The sequence below is a fragment of the Mobula hypostoma genome, chromosome 28, assembly GCF_963921235.1.
Source record: "Mobula hypostoma chromosome 28, sMobHyp1.1, whole genome shotgun sequence".
In the NCBI taxonomy this organism is placed as follows: Eukaryota; Metazoa; Chordata; class Chondrichthyes; order Myliobatiformes; family Myliobatidae; genus Mobula; species Mobula hypostoma.
The window spans coordinates 29,933,158-29,950,157 of NC_086124.1; the positions used below are offsets into that span (position 1 = coordinate 29,933,158).

Below are 17,000 nucleotides of genomic sequence, written 5' to 3' on the forward strand. Positions count from 1 at the left end.
CATCCGTGGAGACAGGAAGAGTTAATGTTTCAGAGGTAGTTGGAGCAGTGAGATGGCAGCCCTGCCTGCTGCTGCCCAGCACATTCCTACAGGGGAGTTGGGTTCCCTGTGAGCAGGCACTAATGTGCCCTAAACTTACCATCGTTGCTCATGTACTGAACTTGGAGCTCTGTGACCCGATGTCCCTCCAGTCCGACCCAGGTGATGTTGGTGTGTGTATCACCCACGGTGTAGTTGATGTTCTTCAGCACCCTGGGCTCTGTAACAGGTACAAGAGAGTCAGTTCAATGGCTTACACTGGAAATGGCCCAGTCCATCACAGGCAAACCCTCCCCACCATGAAGCACATCTACCAGAAGCTCTGCTACAAGAAAGCGCATGCATCAAGGACTTTCTCTATCTAGACCATGCCCTCTTCTCACTACTACCACTGACAGGAGATAGAGGAGCCTTTGGTCCCACACTCCCAGGTTCAGGAACAGTTATTACCCTTCAACCATCAGACTCCTGAACCAAACTGGATAATTTCACTCACCTCAACACTGAACTGACTCTACAGCCTGATGAAGAGTTTTGTCCGAAACTTCGACTGCTTATTCATTTCCATAAATGCTGTCTGACGTCATGAGTTCCTCCTGAAGTGTTCCTCCTGATGTCTCCTCTGGACATCCGGCATCTGCACAATCTCACGTATATGATTCCACAATCTACAGACTCACTTTCAAGGACTGAGAACTAAGTTTTCAGAAACGCAAACACGAGGAAGTCTGCAGATGCTGGAAATTCAAGCAACACACATCGAAGGGTCTCGGACTGAAACGTCGACTATATCTCTTCCTAGAGATGCTGCCTGGCCGACTGCATTCACCAGCAACTTTGATGTGTGTTACTATGTTTTCAGTATCTGTCTGTCTGTCTGCTTGCCTATCTGTGTATTTATCTATCTGTGTGTCCATCTGTCTTTGTGCACAATTTGTCTTCTTTTGCACACCGATCGTTTGTCAGTCTCTGTGCATAGTTTTTCACTGATTCCATTGGAGTTCTCTGTTCTACTGTGAATGCCCACAAGAAAATGAACCTCAGGGTTGTATTTGGTGACACACGTGAACTTTGATAATAAATTTACATTTGAACTTGAACCTTCAGGGGTGGTGTGGACAAAGTCCAAGTCCCTACCCAATCCTCCAGGGCACTGCAGTCTCAGCACAGCTACTGGTAAACCCCTCCGTTCTCTTGCTCTTCGCCACAGCCCTGCTATCCCTGTCAATTCTCTATCTAATTAACAACATAAAACATAGAATATTACAGAAGAGTATAGGCTGACAAGGAGATGGTCACAGATCACCGCTAATCTTTCTCAACAGCAAGTGTTCCCTCTATCTCACCCTCCTGAAGTCCCACACAACCAGGTTCAAGAACATCTCTTCCCTCCATTCTTCTATCATCCATGCAAAAGGCATCGGTAAGACATGCAAAAGAGGAAGAGTGGTTCATGGACCATTAAGAACTCTGATGGTGGAGAATCATTGACCACAGAACACAGAACACTGTAGCATCACAGCACAGGCCCTTCAGCCCACAATGTTGGGCCAGCCTTCCAAGAACCCTTCCTTCCCACATTGCCCTTCATTTAACTTTCATCCATGTGCTTATGTAAATCTCTTAAACGTCTCTACCAGCACACTTGACAGTTGTTACATGCATCTGCCTCTCTGTGTAAAGAACTTACCTCTGACATCTGCCCCTCTATACTTTTGTCCACTTGCCTTAAAATTATGCCCGCTTGTGTTAACCATTTATGCTCTGGAAAGAAGTCTGGCTTCGATCTATGCCTCTGGTCATCTTGTACAACTCTATCTCATCCTCCTTTGCTCGAAAGAGACAAGCCCTAGCTCGCTCAATGTATCTTCATAAGACATCCTCTCCAATCCAGACAGCATTCTGGTAATTCTCCTCTGCTTCCGAAAATGAGGTGACCAGAAGTAAACACAGTACTCCAAGTGTGGTCTAACCAGGAATATATAGAGCTGTAACATTACCTCATTATTGTAGGCCCGAAGATCCCTCTGTTCCTCCAAACTGCGAAAATCCTGCCATTAAACCTGCACCCTCCAATCCATGCAGCACCCTGGTAAATTTCCTCTGCACCCTCTCTAAAGCTTCCACATCTGGTAATAAGGTGAGCAGAACTGAACACAACTGGTTAGTGCAGGCACTGGAGAGGCTAAGAAGGCCAAGCACTGGCAAATGAGACTAAATTGCGGGAGGCGCATTGGTCAGCACGGACCAGTTGGGCCAGACGGCCAACTCCTGTGCTGCCCAACTCTATGTACTTACCTCCTTCCCGGCTGGTGAAAATACCCTTGTCAGTTGCCTTGCCCCTGCCCACAGAGGTCTGTCCCATCACGTAGAACTTGTAGGAGGAGTTGGGCTGGAGGTCCGGAATAGTGACCCTGGTGGTGGTTGGGGATGGTACGATCTTCTCTCTTAGGGGACCACTCACTGTCCCATTGACTGTCCGGACAAAAGATATAAGATACGCTCTACGTCAACACATAGGCGACACATGAGCTGCTGTACTTTCTCCGAGTGAGCTCTCTGGCATGTTTCCCATCCCCCTACCCGAGCCATTCCCTCCTTTCCCTACTCAAAGTATTCTCACCAATGACATGGTTAGACCACCAGCTCCCTCCATGCACTCCCGGAGTCAGACACAGAGTGAAGCTCCCTCCACACCGTCCCATCACACACTCCAGGGGTCAGACGCAGAGTGAAGCTCCCTCCACACTGTCCCATCACACACTCCCGGGGTCAGACACAGAGTGAAGCTCCCTCCACACCGTCCCATCACACACTCCAGGGGTCAGACACAGAGTGAAGCTCCCTCCACACCGTCCCATCACACACTCCAGGGGTCAGATGCAGAGTGAAGCTGCCTCCACACTGTCCCATCACACGCTGCCTCCACACTGTCTCATCACACACTCCCGGGGTCAGACACAGAGTGAAACTCCCTCCACACTGTCCCATCACACACTCCAGGGGTCAGACACAGAGTGAAGCTCCCTCCACACCGTCCCATCACACACTCCCGGGGTCAGACACAGAGTGAAGCTGCCTCCACACCGTCACATCACACGCTCCCGGGGTCAGACGCAGAGTGAAGCTGCCTCCACACTGTCACATCACACGCTCCCAGGGTCAAACACAGAGTGAAGCTCCCTCCACACTGTCCCATCACACACTCCAGGAGTCAGACACAGAGTGAAGCTCCCTCCACACCGTCCCATCACACTCGCCCAGGGTCAGACACAGAGTGAAGCTCCCATCACACACCTCCGAGGTCAGATACAAAGTGAAGCTCCCTTCACACCATCCCATCACACATTCTCAGGGTCAGACACAGAGTGAAGCTCTCTCTTTCTCCTTGCCAACATATGACAGGCCTAAACCGTTACTTACTCTGTTGATACTGCAGCACATATCCAGTAATGATCCCGTTGGGATGTTGGGGCGGGCTCCAGGAAACAGCAACCTCTGTGTTCTTCAGTAACTCCAGGTGCACCTTGATTGGCTTACTGGGAACTGAGTGTGGGAGAAACAGAGGGTGAACAGGTCACAGGTACTGAAAGAAAGGTGGAGGGGGAGAGTTAGAGAGAGTGAAGGGAGTCAGAGATTTACAAAAAGAGACGAAGATAGGGAAGAAGAAACAGGAAGAGAGAGTGGAGAGTGGAGGGAGAGGGGGAAGGTGGAGGGAGAGGGGGAAGGGGGAGGGAGAGGGGGAAGGGTGAGGGAGAGTAAGAAGGGTAAGGGAGGATGGAAGGTGGATGGGGAGAAAGGAGGGAGGAGGAGAGAGGAGAGGGAGGGATGGAGAAGGGGAGGGAAAGGTGGAGAGAGGGGAGGGAGGGATGGAGAGAGAGGAGGGAGGGGTGGAGAGAGAGGAGGGAGGGGTGGAGAGAGGAGAGGGAGAGATGGAGAGGGGGAGGGAGGGATGGAGAGAGGGGAGGGAGGGGTGGAGAGAGGGGAGGGAGGGGTGGAGAGGGGGGAGAGAGGAGAGGGGGGGTGGAGAGAGGGGAGGGAGGGGTGGAGAGAGGGGAGGGAGGGGTGGAGAGAGGGGAGGGAGGGATGGAGAGAGGGGTGCGGGAAGAGAGGGGGTGTGGGAAGAGAGAGGAGAGGGAGAAGAAGAGAGAGGGAAAGAAGAATGGAGACAAACTGAAAGAACAAACAGTGACAGTGATGGAGTGAGTAATATAGATCGGGGAAGGCAGAAGGGACCATAAAGCAAATAAAGAGTGGCATTTAGAAGTAGAAAGAATGCCAGACCGAGACAAGTAGAGAGCAAGTGAGCAAAGAGAAACAATAAAACATCTGTAATCATAAACTTGCGGAAGATTAATCAAACGGGAACGAGATAGGGATTTCAAATTTAAATCCATATTTCACAAGAAGCCTTTATGACATTCACATGGGTGGTTTAAATAGGAATCAGACTGCCCGCTGTGTTGGAGGTTGTCCGTGATGGCTCCGGAGAGGAATTATAAACATTAAAACAACAGGGAAACAGTCGAGTTTCAGTTGAAAGGGCTCAGATCCCAGCGCTAGACGACTGGAGAGAAATTACTAGTTGATGCTGGGACACATCACCAATGTGTCATCAGGCGTTTCGGAGCTTTCAACAGCAGACACCCTCGCCCAGGCGACCCAGCTGGGGTTGATCAGGCCCTGGCTTGTGTCCCAGCAGCATTGGTCCATGACACCTTCTGATCCACAGCCATCTGGAGGCTCGTTCAGCAGCCCCTGTGAGGGTCCTGTTGACTCTTTTGTTTGCAGCCCCAAAACAACAAAGGGAGAGTAGTTTCCGCACACTGAACAGTTAGCAAAATCTGTACACCCCACCTTGATATGCTCGCATTGTGCTCTCCACCCTCGTCTCTGGCACTGCTCGACCAGCTCCTCGGATTTGGCTTTCTAGGCGTTCAAATGCCAGAACAGTATCGAAGAGGGTCATGTATCAGTTAGCATGACGCTATTACAGATCGGGGCATCAGAGTTCAGAGTTCAACTCCAACATCAACTGTAAAGAGTCTGTACGTTCCTCCCTGTGAAGGCGTGTGTTTCCCCTGGGTGCTCTGGTTTCCTCTCATGGGTTAATTGGTCATTGCAAATTATCCTGTGATTAGGCTAGGGTTAAACAGGTAGACTGCTGGGTGGTGCAACTCGCTGGGCTGGAAGGACCAGTTCCACAATGTATCTCTAAATTTAAAAAAATAAAAATCTCTTGAGGGCTGCCACCAGCACGACCCTCGCTGATTTAACTTGAGGCAAAACGACAAATTTCACGGCATGTTTCAATGCACATGTGATGCACAAACCTACTCTCTCCAATGTAACACACAAAATGCTGGAAGAACTCAGCAGGTCAGGCAGCATCTATGGAGGGGAATAAACAGTCCACATTTTGTGCCAAGATCCTTCATTAGGACTCAGCCTGAAACAGCGATAGTTTATTCCTCTCCATTGACGCCGCCTGACCTGCTGAGTTCTTCCAGTATTTTGTATGTGGGTTACTCTGGATTTCAAACATCTATAGAATCTTTTGTCTTTATCATCTCTTCATCTCCTGGATGGGAGCTAGCACAATACTGGAGATATGTGACCAGGCAGGGAACTGCCCTTACCTCCCTCAAGGGTGATGAACTGGTAGGGAGATTCAGTCTCAGGAGAGTCTCCCTTGCTGTTGAACACCTTCACCACAAGATTGTACTTGGTATAGGGCTTGAGGTTCTCGATGAGAGCATGGTTATGGTCACCGTGGACAACCTGCTGGTGATGCTCTGCGCTGTGATGTTTCCAGTAGATGACCTGGTGAGAAATCAGAATCACTTACATATGTCATGAAATTTGTTGCTTTGCAACAGCAGTACAGTGCAATATATAAATTACAATTAAAGAAATAGTGCTAAAAAGAAAGCAAAAAATAGTAAGGTAGAGTTCATGGGTTCATTGTCCATTCAGCATAAGCTGTACTTTAAGTGGGTCCTCAGGATCCTGTTCTCTTCCCCGATGGTAGCAATGAGTGTATGTCTTGGGTGGTGGGGTCCTCAGTGATGGACATCCGCCTTTTGAAAATATCCTCAGTGATGGAGGGACTGTGCCCCTGATGGAGCTGGCTGAGACTACAACCCTCCAGAGCACTTTCTGATCCTGTACAATGGCCCCTCCATACCAGACAGTGATGCAACCTGTTAGAATTCTCTTCACGGGAGTTCGAAAGAAATTTGCCTTTGGTGACATACCAAATCTCCTCAAACTCCAAATGAAATATAGCCACTGCGTCAATATGTTGCTCCCGGGATAGGCCCTCAGCGATGTTGACAAAGGGGAGACGGGTGTGAGAGTAAGCTACGCCCCAGCATTGGCTTTAAGTACTTTTGTACCTCGACGTGCTAATGACCATTTCTCAGCCTCCGCTGACTACTGCCCTCTTCTTTCACCTCCACAGACTCCCTAATACCTGTCAATGGATGTGTTACCCAATAACACCCCAAACTTTGCACCACGACGGTGTAGAGAAGAGTATGGCCATGCACTTTGGTAGAAAGAATAAAGGGATAGACAATTTTCTAAAGATGGAAGAAAGGTGCAAAGGGACTTGGCACTTGTGCAAGATTCCCAAAATTTTAACTTACAGGTTGAGTTGGTAGTAACGAAGGCATTCATTTTGTAAGGACTACGATAAAAAAGAAGCAAGGATGTAATGTGAGGTTTTATTAGGCACTGGTCAGACCACGCTTGAATATTGAAAACAGTTTTGGGCCCCTTATCGAAGGAAGGACATGCTGGGTTTGGAGAAGGTCCAGAGGATGCTTCCAATAGTGCAGCAGTCCCCAACCACCGGGCCGTGGACCAGTACCAGGCCGCAAAGCATGTGGGCTACCGGGCCGTGAGGAAACGATATGAGTCAGCTGCACCTTTCCTCATTCCCTGTCACGCACTGTTGAACTTGAACATAGGGTTGCCAACTGTCCCGTATTTGCCGGGACATCCCGTATATTGGGCTAAATTGGTTTGTCCCAGACGGGACTGCTCTTGTCCTGTATTTCCCCTGCTAAGGTAGAGCGTTCCTATGAAACCTTTCGTGCTGAAATGGCGTAAAGCGAAGAAGCAATTATCATTAATTTATATGGAAAAAAATGTTGAGCGTTCCCAGACCCAAAAAATAACCTACCAAATCATACCAAATAACACATAAAACCGAAAATAAATAACACTAACATATAGTAAAAGCAGGATTGATATGATAAATACACAGTCTATATAAAGTAGAAATAACGTATGTACAGTACAGTTGGGAAGATGAAGGCAAAATGGATTTGTGGGGGGAGAAAACCGGTATGTACGCGCATGCACAAGGCTTCATGGTCATGGTAGTCTTTCCTGGGGTAAAGTGTCCTGGGATTTGACTGCTACTTTTGTGCCTTATTTGGGAGTGAAGAAGTTGGCAACCCTAACTGTAAAATACATGTTGAGATGAGTTTAACCTTACTTGAACACCACCCCGACCCCGGGTCGGCCGGTCCGCAAGAATATTGTCAATATTAAACCAATCCGCGGTGCAAAAAAGGTTGGGGACCCCTACAATAGTGGACAAATCCAGGATCAGAGGTACATATGTCTGAAGTCGCACACAGCTACTTCCCATCAACCATTCTGTTCTTGAACCTACTAACAAAATCCTTATTCCTATAGTTAACAATATTTTGAATAGTTTATGAATATCACAAGTCCTGGTTATGGGACCACTGACACCAGGCAGACAATCTCTGAAGAGTATTGACAATGGATGGTATCACCCATCTTGTAAAGACACTGCCCAGAAGGCGGCAATGGCAAACCACCTTCGCAGGAAGATTTGCCATGAGTAATTGTGATCGTGGGAAGACCATGATGCCGTACAACATGGAACATAATGGATAAAAAAAAGTTTGTATTAAAATGGACATTTTTTTGTTCTAATTGTAAAAATTGTATGTGATTGTTTTTCCTGTGAATGCTGCTTACCTGTTGCTATTTGCTTGTGAGGCTGCAAGTAAGTTTTTCATTGTACCTGTGGAGCCATAGAGCACTACAGCTACGAAACAAGACCTTTGGCCCATCTAGTCCATGCCAAACTGTTAATCTGCCCCGTCCATATTCCAGCTTGGGACGTCGGATTTCGGAGTTCAATTCCGGCATCATCGGGATTGAGTCTGTAACATCCTCCCTGTGGAACGTGTGGGTTTCCCCCGGGCACTCTGGTTTCCTCCCACAATCCAAAAACGTACTGGTTAGTAGGTTAATTGGTCATTGTAAGTTGTTCCCTGATTAGGCTGGGGTTAAATTGGGGGGGGGGAGTGGTTGCTGGGCAACACTGCTCAAAGGGCTGGATGGTGGGGTGTGGGGGGAGAGCTTGATAGATATAACAAATAAATGCATGCATATATACATAGAATATGCACCTGGACCAATCTCTGTTCAATTATCATCAGCATATTACCTGTAGCACCAGAGGTCCCAACACACTAGACTACTGCTCTACCACAATAAAGAGTGCCTACCATTCAATGCCCAGACTGTATTTCGGGAAATCTGATCACTTGGCTGCACACAATCAGAGGCTAACAAGCAAGGCTCCAGAGATAAGGACAACAAAGAGGTGATCATGCGAACCGGGGAGCAGCTACCGGATTGCCTTGAGTCAGTGGACAGGGTTGTGTTCAAGGATTCATCAGTGGATCTGAATGTACACCATGGTTGTCATGGCCAAGTACTAAACACCTGAGCTGATCAAGGGGCTGGAATACTCACTGAGATCTTTAACCTCTCGCTTCAGCAGCCTGAAGTACCCACTGGCTTCATGCAGGCTTCAATCATAATCGGTGTCTCAGAAGAATGTGGTAACCTATCATCCAGTAGCACTTACATCCACTGTAATGAGGTGCCTTCAGAGGCTGGTGATGAAACATATCAGCTCCTGCCTCAGAAGCAACTTGGATCTGCTCCAATTTGCCTACTGGAGCAACAGGTCCACAGGAGATACCATTTCATAAGTTCTTCACTCAACCCTGGAACATCTGAACTGCAAAGATCTTTGTCTTTATTAACTACAGCTTGGCATTCAGTACTATTATCCCTTCAAAACTAATCAATAAGCTTCAATACCTTGGCCTCAATACCTCCTTGTGAAATTGGATCCTTGATTTCCTCACTTGCAGACCTTAGTCAGTTCATTTGGCAACAACATCTCCTCCACAATCTCCACCAGCACAGATGCACCACAGGGCTGTGTCCTTAGCCCCCTGCTCTACCCACTTTACATTTATGACTATGTGGCAAAGCACAGCTCCAATGCCACTTTTACGTTTGCTGATGACAACGCTGTCATCAGCCGAATCAAAGGTTACTGGGGTCCTGTCGGAGACTGTGATCTACAGCTGCAGCTCAAACTATGGTTCTCCATAGTCGGTGGGTTCTCGTTCTTGCCATGCAGGCTGGCATTTCCATATCTCTAGGTGCGGTGTGGCAGACGTGCGTCTTTGGGGTGCATGCCAATGTCGTCGACTGAAACGTCAAGACAGTAGGAGGTGTGCACTACTGTTGGGAGAAGGCTCCACCACTCTTTCTCCCTTTGATGGTGAGTGACAGCCTCTCAGTCCTTGAGTTGGGAGACTTGGAGAAGCAATACAGAACATTGTAACGTCGAAACAGTGAGCTGCTGGTTTGTTGTAGGAGTGATCTCTCTCTCCCTTGCTAGTGAGACAGCGCCTGTCTGGGATACTGAAGTAGTTTTTTGATGGACTCTAGATCACTGTCTCTTTGGGGGTCTTGCTGTTGCTTGCATGGTGGGGGGGAAGGAGGGGATTGGTGCTTATGCTGGAGCAAGTGGGGGGGAGGGAAGGGTTGATGATTTTGTTGTTGCTTGTGTGTTGGAGGGGGGCTTTGGGGTTCTGACGTTCGTTCTTTGGGTTTTTCCTGTTTTGTGGATGTCTGTGAAGAGTAAGGATTTCAGGTTTTGTATACTGTATACATTTTCTGATACTAATCGAACCATTGAAAGGTGGTGACGAATCAGCATAAGGACCTGGCGGAGTGGTGGCTCAACAACACCCTCTCACTCAATGTCAGCAAGACCAAGGAGCTGATTATTGACTTCAGGAGGAGGAAACCAGAGGTCCATGGGCCAGTTCTCAGAGGTGGAGAGGGTCAGCAACTTGAAGTAACTTGATGTTACATTTCAGAGGACCTGTCTTGGCCCCAGCATGTAAGTACAATTACGAAGAAAGCATCCCAAAGTCCCTACCTCCTTCGAAGTTTGTGAAATTTCAGCATGACATCTAAAATTTTGACTAACTTCAAAAATGTGTGGTGGAGAGTATATTGGCCGTGGTTGCATCACGGCCTGGTACGGAAACATCAATTTACCTTCGACAGAAAATCCTACAAAAAGTAGTGAATACGGCCCAGTCCGTCATGGGTAAAATCCTCCCCACCACTGAGCACGTCTACACACAGCACTGTCGCAAGAAAGCAGTATCCATTGTCAGGGACCCCCACGACTCAGGCCATGCTCCCTTCTCGCTGCTGCCATCAAGAAAAAGGAAGAGAAGCCTCACAACTTCACAGCTCAGGTTCAGGAACAGTTGTTAGTCCTCAACCATCAGACTCTTGAAACAGAGGGGATAACTTCACTCGCCCCGTCACTGAACTGTTCCCATACTTATGGATTCACTTTTAAGTACTCAATATTCCTGATATTTATTGCTTGTTTGTTTGTTTATTTATTTGTTATTTCTTTTGTATTTGCACAGTTTGCTGTCTTTTGCACACTGATTCTTTGTCCGCCCCGTTGAGTGCGGTGTTTCATTGATGGTTCTTGGATTTACCGTGTATGCCCGCAAAATAATAATTTCAGTTTTGTATATGGTGATATACTTTGATAATAAATTTACTTTGACATGTAACCCTCCCATCCAGATACTCCTCTTAAGTGTTGCGATCACTCTCGCATCCACCACTCCCGCTGGCAGCTCTGGGTGAAGAAGATTCCACACAGGTTCTCGTGTGTGTGACAGTAACCTCGACGTTGACTGGAGTCCCACATCTCAAGGTTCAACAACAGCTTCCTCCCCACTGCCATCAGGTTCTTGAACCCAACTGAAAATCCTTAACACTACCTGTGACTATTTTCTTTCTTCTCTCTCTCTATCTTGCACAAGTGCCATCATTTATTTTGCATGTGTGAATAATGTATAACTCATGTTAATTTAAATTAATTTATGTTTGCTCCAATCTTGTAAACTATACTGCTGCTGAATAAAGAATTGAGTTTATTATCACTGACATATCGTCGTTTATTGCCATTTAACTATATACTTGTATACTGTCAAACTGTATATTGTATACTGATGTTTCCCCAGACCAGGGTGTAAAGCACAGTAGTACACATAACACACAGTAACCTAGGAATTAAACTTACAAATAAATTACGCATAAATAAACAATGTAAGGTGCATAAATTAAAAATTGTAAGGTGCAGAACAGATTAACTGGTGATGCTTTGAATGAGTTGCAGTAGGGAATTCAAAAGCCTAATGGCCTGAGGGAAGGAGATGTTTTCCATCCTGACTGTTTTTGTCTTTATGCATCGGAGCCTCCTGCCTGATGGTAGAATGTCAAAGAGGATGGGTGGGATAATACTAAAGGCTGATTTATACTTGTGCGTACGGGCTATGTCATAGGCCTGGTTTATACTTTTGTGTAGCCCTACGCCGTAGTGAGCAGTTGTGTCTGCGTCGCTCTGCAATTCACTGCCAAAATGCTAGTTGGCGGTGGGGTTTCTTTGTGAGAGACACGGACGAGGAAATGCATTTCAAATATTTTCGGATGTCGGCAGGTAGATTTGACGATTTGGTTCATCGTCTCCAACCATTTATTTCGCATCAGTGTACAGACATGGCAGAGAAAAGCAACCGGAAATGCGTAGGAGGAAATGCGATACTACCAAGCGGACCAATCACAGTTGTTGCGGTCTGCATTGCTGCGACGCGTGAGTTACATTTTTGGGGAAGTACACGTCACCGTACGGCATAGGGTACACGGTACCTATGGCGTACATTTGACGCACAAGTATAAATCAGCCTTTAGGGCTCTGTGTCACAGCGCTCCTGATAAAAGTCCCTGATGGATGGTAGAGAGACCCTATGGCCCTCTTGGCCATTCCCACAGTCCTTTGTAGGGACTTCTGGTCCGATGCTCTGCTGCTCCCAGACCAGATGGCGTTCTCAATGCTGCTCCTGTTAAAGTCAGTTAAAATGGGGGGAGTCTTGTTGGCTCGATCTCCTTAGGAAGTGGAGACCCTGCCTTCTTATTCAGGGAGGTGATTTGCCGGACCAGGTGAGGTCGTCCGTGATGTGAACTCCCAGGAACTTGGTGCACTTAACTCTCCCTATGGATGTGCAGAAGGGGATGGATTGTCTGCATCTTCTGCACGTATGCCGTGAACTTCTGCATTGTACATATGTCGTGAGATTTGTTGTTTTGCAGCAGTAGTATAATGCAATACATAAAAATGACTATAAATCAGGGGTTCTCAACCTGGGATCCACAGGCCTTTCAGTTAATGGTAGGGGTCCACGGCATAAAAAATGTTGGGAACCCCTGCTATAAGTTAACCCTGATGAAGGGTCTTGGTCCAAAGCATTGATTGTTTATTCCTCTCCGCAGATGCTGCCTGATCTGCTGAGTTCCTAAAGCATTTTGTGTGTGTTACTATGGATATCCAGCAACTGCAGAATCTCTTGTGTATAAGTAGTTCTAAAAGTGAGTAAAAAATAGTGAGGTGTTGTTCAATGGTTTGTGGGCTATTCAGGAGACTGATGGTGGAGGAGGAGAAGCTATTCCTAAAACAGGCCGAATCAAAAAAGGTGGGGTTCAGGCCCTAGAGAGTATCGAAGTGACTGAACCCGATGTTTGGATGACAACTTGGATGCAGGGCCAGATTGAAAAGGCCAGGAGGGCCGGGCCAGTTCAGCTCACTGCTCCACATCATTTACTCCCGCTCTGTGCTGAACTATGGGTCTCGGACTCTCCTTATGGGCTTCAGTTCAGAACACTATTTGCCTGCATTTATTGTTTGCATGATTTTTGTTTTTCTGTCTCTGCACATTAGGATTTTGATGGCCTTATTTCTTCATGGGTTATTTTGGTTTCTATGTTCTGTGGCTGCCTGCAAGGAGACGAATCTCAAGGTTGTATAAGGTATACATACTTTGTTAATAAATGTAATTTGATCTTTGAGTGTGTGCCTTCAGGCTCCTGTAGCGAATTTTCATGGTTGTTATAACCTGTGCAGGGTGTGCCCGCGGCAACAATGAACACATTTGTGAACTGAGAATCAGTATTGTGAGCAGTAGCAGGCCAGGGGCATGAGGGAGAGGGAAGAAGGAAGAAGAGGCAGGAGGTAGCCGAGCTGATACCTACCTTATACCCCTGAAGGTGCCCACGAAGCGACTCTTCACTGACTCGAGCCCACTTTACTCTGACGGACGATGAGGTTATGTTATCCATGGACACCGACTCTGGGCTGTGCAGAGGAGCTGGGGGGAGAGGAACGGTTTTAAAACCCAGTCAGATTCCACACAGCTTGGGAGCACCATCCTCCCCAAAGCTCCTCCCTCTCCCCTCCCCCTGGAAGCCTCCCTCTCCTTCCCCCCAACCTGTACTTGCCCCTGACTCACTGTTTTCGCCTGAATAGCCGATGACAGTGTTGGGTTCCGGGCCTGACCCTTCTTGGTTGTAGGACTGCACTTGTATCTGGTAGCGTACAAAGGTGGGGGTGGAGTTGACTACATAGGGAGGGTTATCCACCACCAACTCTTTCCATTCGTCATCCACTCCCAGCCGTCGCCACTTCACAACGTAGTGCAGGCCGGGGGCGTTCTGGTCCAGCCCCTTCAGAACCTGAACACAACATCAGCCGCGAGTTAGAATGCTGTCCTGGCTTCTCTCGGGTCAAGCAGACAATCCAGATGACTGCGATGAGCTGTGGGAGGGGCGGAGAGGAGGGAGCGTTGCGCTACGGGAGGGAGGGGCGGAAAGGAGAGAATGTCACGCAGTGGGAATGGTGGTGAGAAAGGAGCACTAAGCTGTGGGAGGGGTGATGAGAAGGGAGCGCTGCACTGAGTGAGAGGCGGGGAGGAGGGTCGCCGATGAGGCAGGATTACTCATTGATCAAGGGGCAGTGAGGACGGAGTGCAGGGCAGCCCAGTGCTCCTTCCCATTGCAGTCTGTGGCATCCTGCCTCTCATTGTGAGCTGTGGTCATCTGAGACACAAGGAGAGAGCGGGCTGTCATGGAAAACCAGGGCAGTCGTAAAATCAACCTTCCCCAGCTGGGTGCGTGGGCTCCAGCCACCACGTACCTGCCACGAGATGATCATGTTGCTGGGAAGAGATCCTTCTCCTTTCACTCCCTCTGGGTTCTTGTCTGGGACTGGACATCGGAAATAAATAGAGGTTAGGTCAGTCACATGGGGTTTCAGGGCAATGCCCTCTGATCATACAGCCAGGTCACAACAGAAAACACACGGCCCCTATCCCCTCCGGGCCGACCCGTCCCCTCTACAGCTGGCGACCCCCTTCCTCTCCATGGCAGCCACACCTCCTCGGCACCGACCAGGTGCCCTCCACACCGACCCATTCCCTATGCTCAGTACTGACCCCATCCACACTAAACAACAGCCCATCTTCCTCACCCCAGCCTTGATCACCTCATGTCTCACACCGAGCTTCCTCTATGAGCTCCTCCCCAGTGCTTTCCCTGCAAGAAGCATTTCCCCCTCTAACCGTCTGCACCCACCCCAGATCCACATCCATATTTCTCATTCCAACCTCGGGCCTCCCACCAACCTCCGAGCCGCTCCCTGTCCCATCGGCCCCAGCCTTTCACCGTGACCCCTGACCCTCGCCTCTCCTACTGACCCCACCCACCATCCCCTGTTCCTCCCAACAACTCCCTCAGCTGACAGCTGCTCTGGGTCCTTCCCGTTGATGCCTGTTCACCTCTCACACCTGACCTGCTGGACAAACCTCGGCGGGTCGACCCACATCAGTAGGAAAGGACCTGTCAACACTCCGGGTCAAAACCGTCCACGGGATATTGATATTAACAGCTTCATTAGACAGCTGCCCATTGACTTCAGCTCCCCTTTGATTATATAACTCCAAGCAAACTCATCTCAAATCTCTTTGAGCCTCCCTTTGCAACTGGATCATTGACTTCCTGACCAACAGACCCCAATCAGTAAGTCAGGCAGCAACAGGTCCGTCCCACGATGATTCCCAACGCTGGTGCCTCACAGTCCCTGTACACTCATGACTGTGTGGCCAGATTGTGCTCTAACTTCATTAGCAAGTTTGCAGGGGACATCATCGTAGTGGGCTGCATTTCAAATAACCACGAGTCAGTCATAAACTCGAGAAAGCCTGCAGACGCTGGAAATCCAGAGCAACACACAAAATGCTGGAGGAACTCAGCAGGTCAGGCAGCATCCATGGAAGTGAATAAACAGTCGATGTTTCGGGCTGAGACACTTCTTCAGGACTGAGAAGGAAGGGGGAAGACGCCAGAATAAAAAGGGTGGGGAGGGGAGTAGGAGGCTAGCTAGAAGGGAGATAGGTGGGTGGGAAATCAAGGGCTGGAGAAGAAGGAATCTGATTGCTGAGGTGAGTGGACCATGGGGGAAAGGGAAGGAGGAGCAGACCCAGGGGAAAGTAATGGGCTGGTGAGAAGAAGTAAGAGGCCAGAGTGGGAATGGAAGAAGACAGGGTGGGGAGGGAATTTTTTTTTAACTGGAAATCAGGAAGGAGAAACATGGCCCAGTGACATATTGTCATGACAACAGCCTTTCAATGTCAGCAAAAGACTTTGGGTTGGTGCATATGTTACTGTCTACATCAACAGAGTTGAGAAGACAAGAGCTTGCAACTCTTAAGACTGAACATCACCCATAGTCTTTCCTGGTCTAATCGTGCAAACATCAAAGCTCACCAATGCCTCTACTTCCTCAGGAGCCTAAAGTAATTCGGCAAGCCCCTGTTAACCCACACCAATTTTTATCGTGCACCATAGAAAGTATCCTATCCGGATGCCTCATGGCTTTGTATAGCAACTGCTCTGCCCGTGACAGCAAGAAACCACAGAGAGTTGTGAACACAGCTCAGCACAATGCAGACACCAGTCTCCTCTCCATGAATTCTGTCTGCATTTCTCACTGCCTTGGTAAAGCAGCCAACACAATCAATGAACCCACCCCACCCCCCACCCCAGACATTCTCTCTTCTCTCCCTCTCCCATCGGGCAGGAGAAACAAAAGCCTGACAGCACACACCACCAGGCTAAGAAAGGATCTGTTGGCACTGGAGAGGGTCCAGAGGAGGTTCACTAGAGTCCTGGGAATGAAAAGATTAGCATACAAAATGCGCTTAATGGCTCTGAGCCTGTACTCATTGGAGTTTATAAGAATGAGGGGGGGGGGGGATCTCATTGAAACCTGTAAAAGATGTCAACAAAATAGAGAGAGTACAGAGAAGATTTACTAGAATGTTACCTAGGTTTCATCACCTAAGTTACAGAGAAAGGTTGAACAAGTTGGGTCTTTATTTCTTTGGAACAGAGAAGGTTGAGGGGGGACTTGATAGAGGTATTTAAAATTATGAGGGGGATAGATAGAGTTGACATGGATAGGCTTTTTCTATTGAGAGTGGGGGAGATTCAAACAAGAGGACATGAGTTGACAGTTAAAGGGCAAAAGTTTAGGGGTAACATGAGGGGGAACTTCTTTACTCAGAGAGTGGTAGCTGTGTGGAACGAGCTTCCAGCAGAAATGGTTGAGGCAGGTTTGATGTTGTCGTTTAAAGTTAAATTGGACAGCTATATGGACAGGAAAGGAATAGAGGGTTATG

General features: G+C 48.2%; 1 protein-coding gene across 8 annotated transcripts in view; it reads right to left on the reverse strand.

Annotated features, from left to right (window-relative positions):
• The window catches only part of LOC134338659 (neural cell adhesion molecule L1-like), a 325,827-nt gene that overhangs the window by 24,400 nt on the left and 284,427 nt on the right, over window positions 1-17,000 (reverse strand). For all 8 annotated transcript variants that reach the window (XM_063034658.1, XM_063034661.1, XM_063034664.1 and 5 more), the window contains 7 exons: window positions 14,459-14,529; window positions 13,776-13,998; window positions 13,519-13,634; window positions 5,679-5,862; window positions 3,463-3,585; window positions 2,338-2,514; window positions 140-259 (listed from right to left, as the gene is read on the reverse strand). In XM_063034658.1, the coding sequence (XP_062890728.1) occupies window positions 140-259; window positions 2,338-2,514; window positions 3,463-3,585; window positions 5,679-5,862; window positions 13,519-13,634; window positions 13,776-13,998; window positions 14,459-14,529 (1,014 nt within the window). The remainder of the gene's footprint in view (window positions 1-139; window positions 260-2,337; window positions 2,515-3,462; window positions 3,586-5,678; window positions 5,863-13,518; window positions 13,635-13,775; window positions 13,999-14,458; window positions 14,530-17,000) is intronic.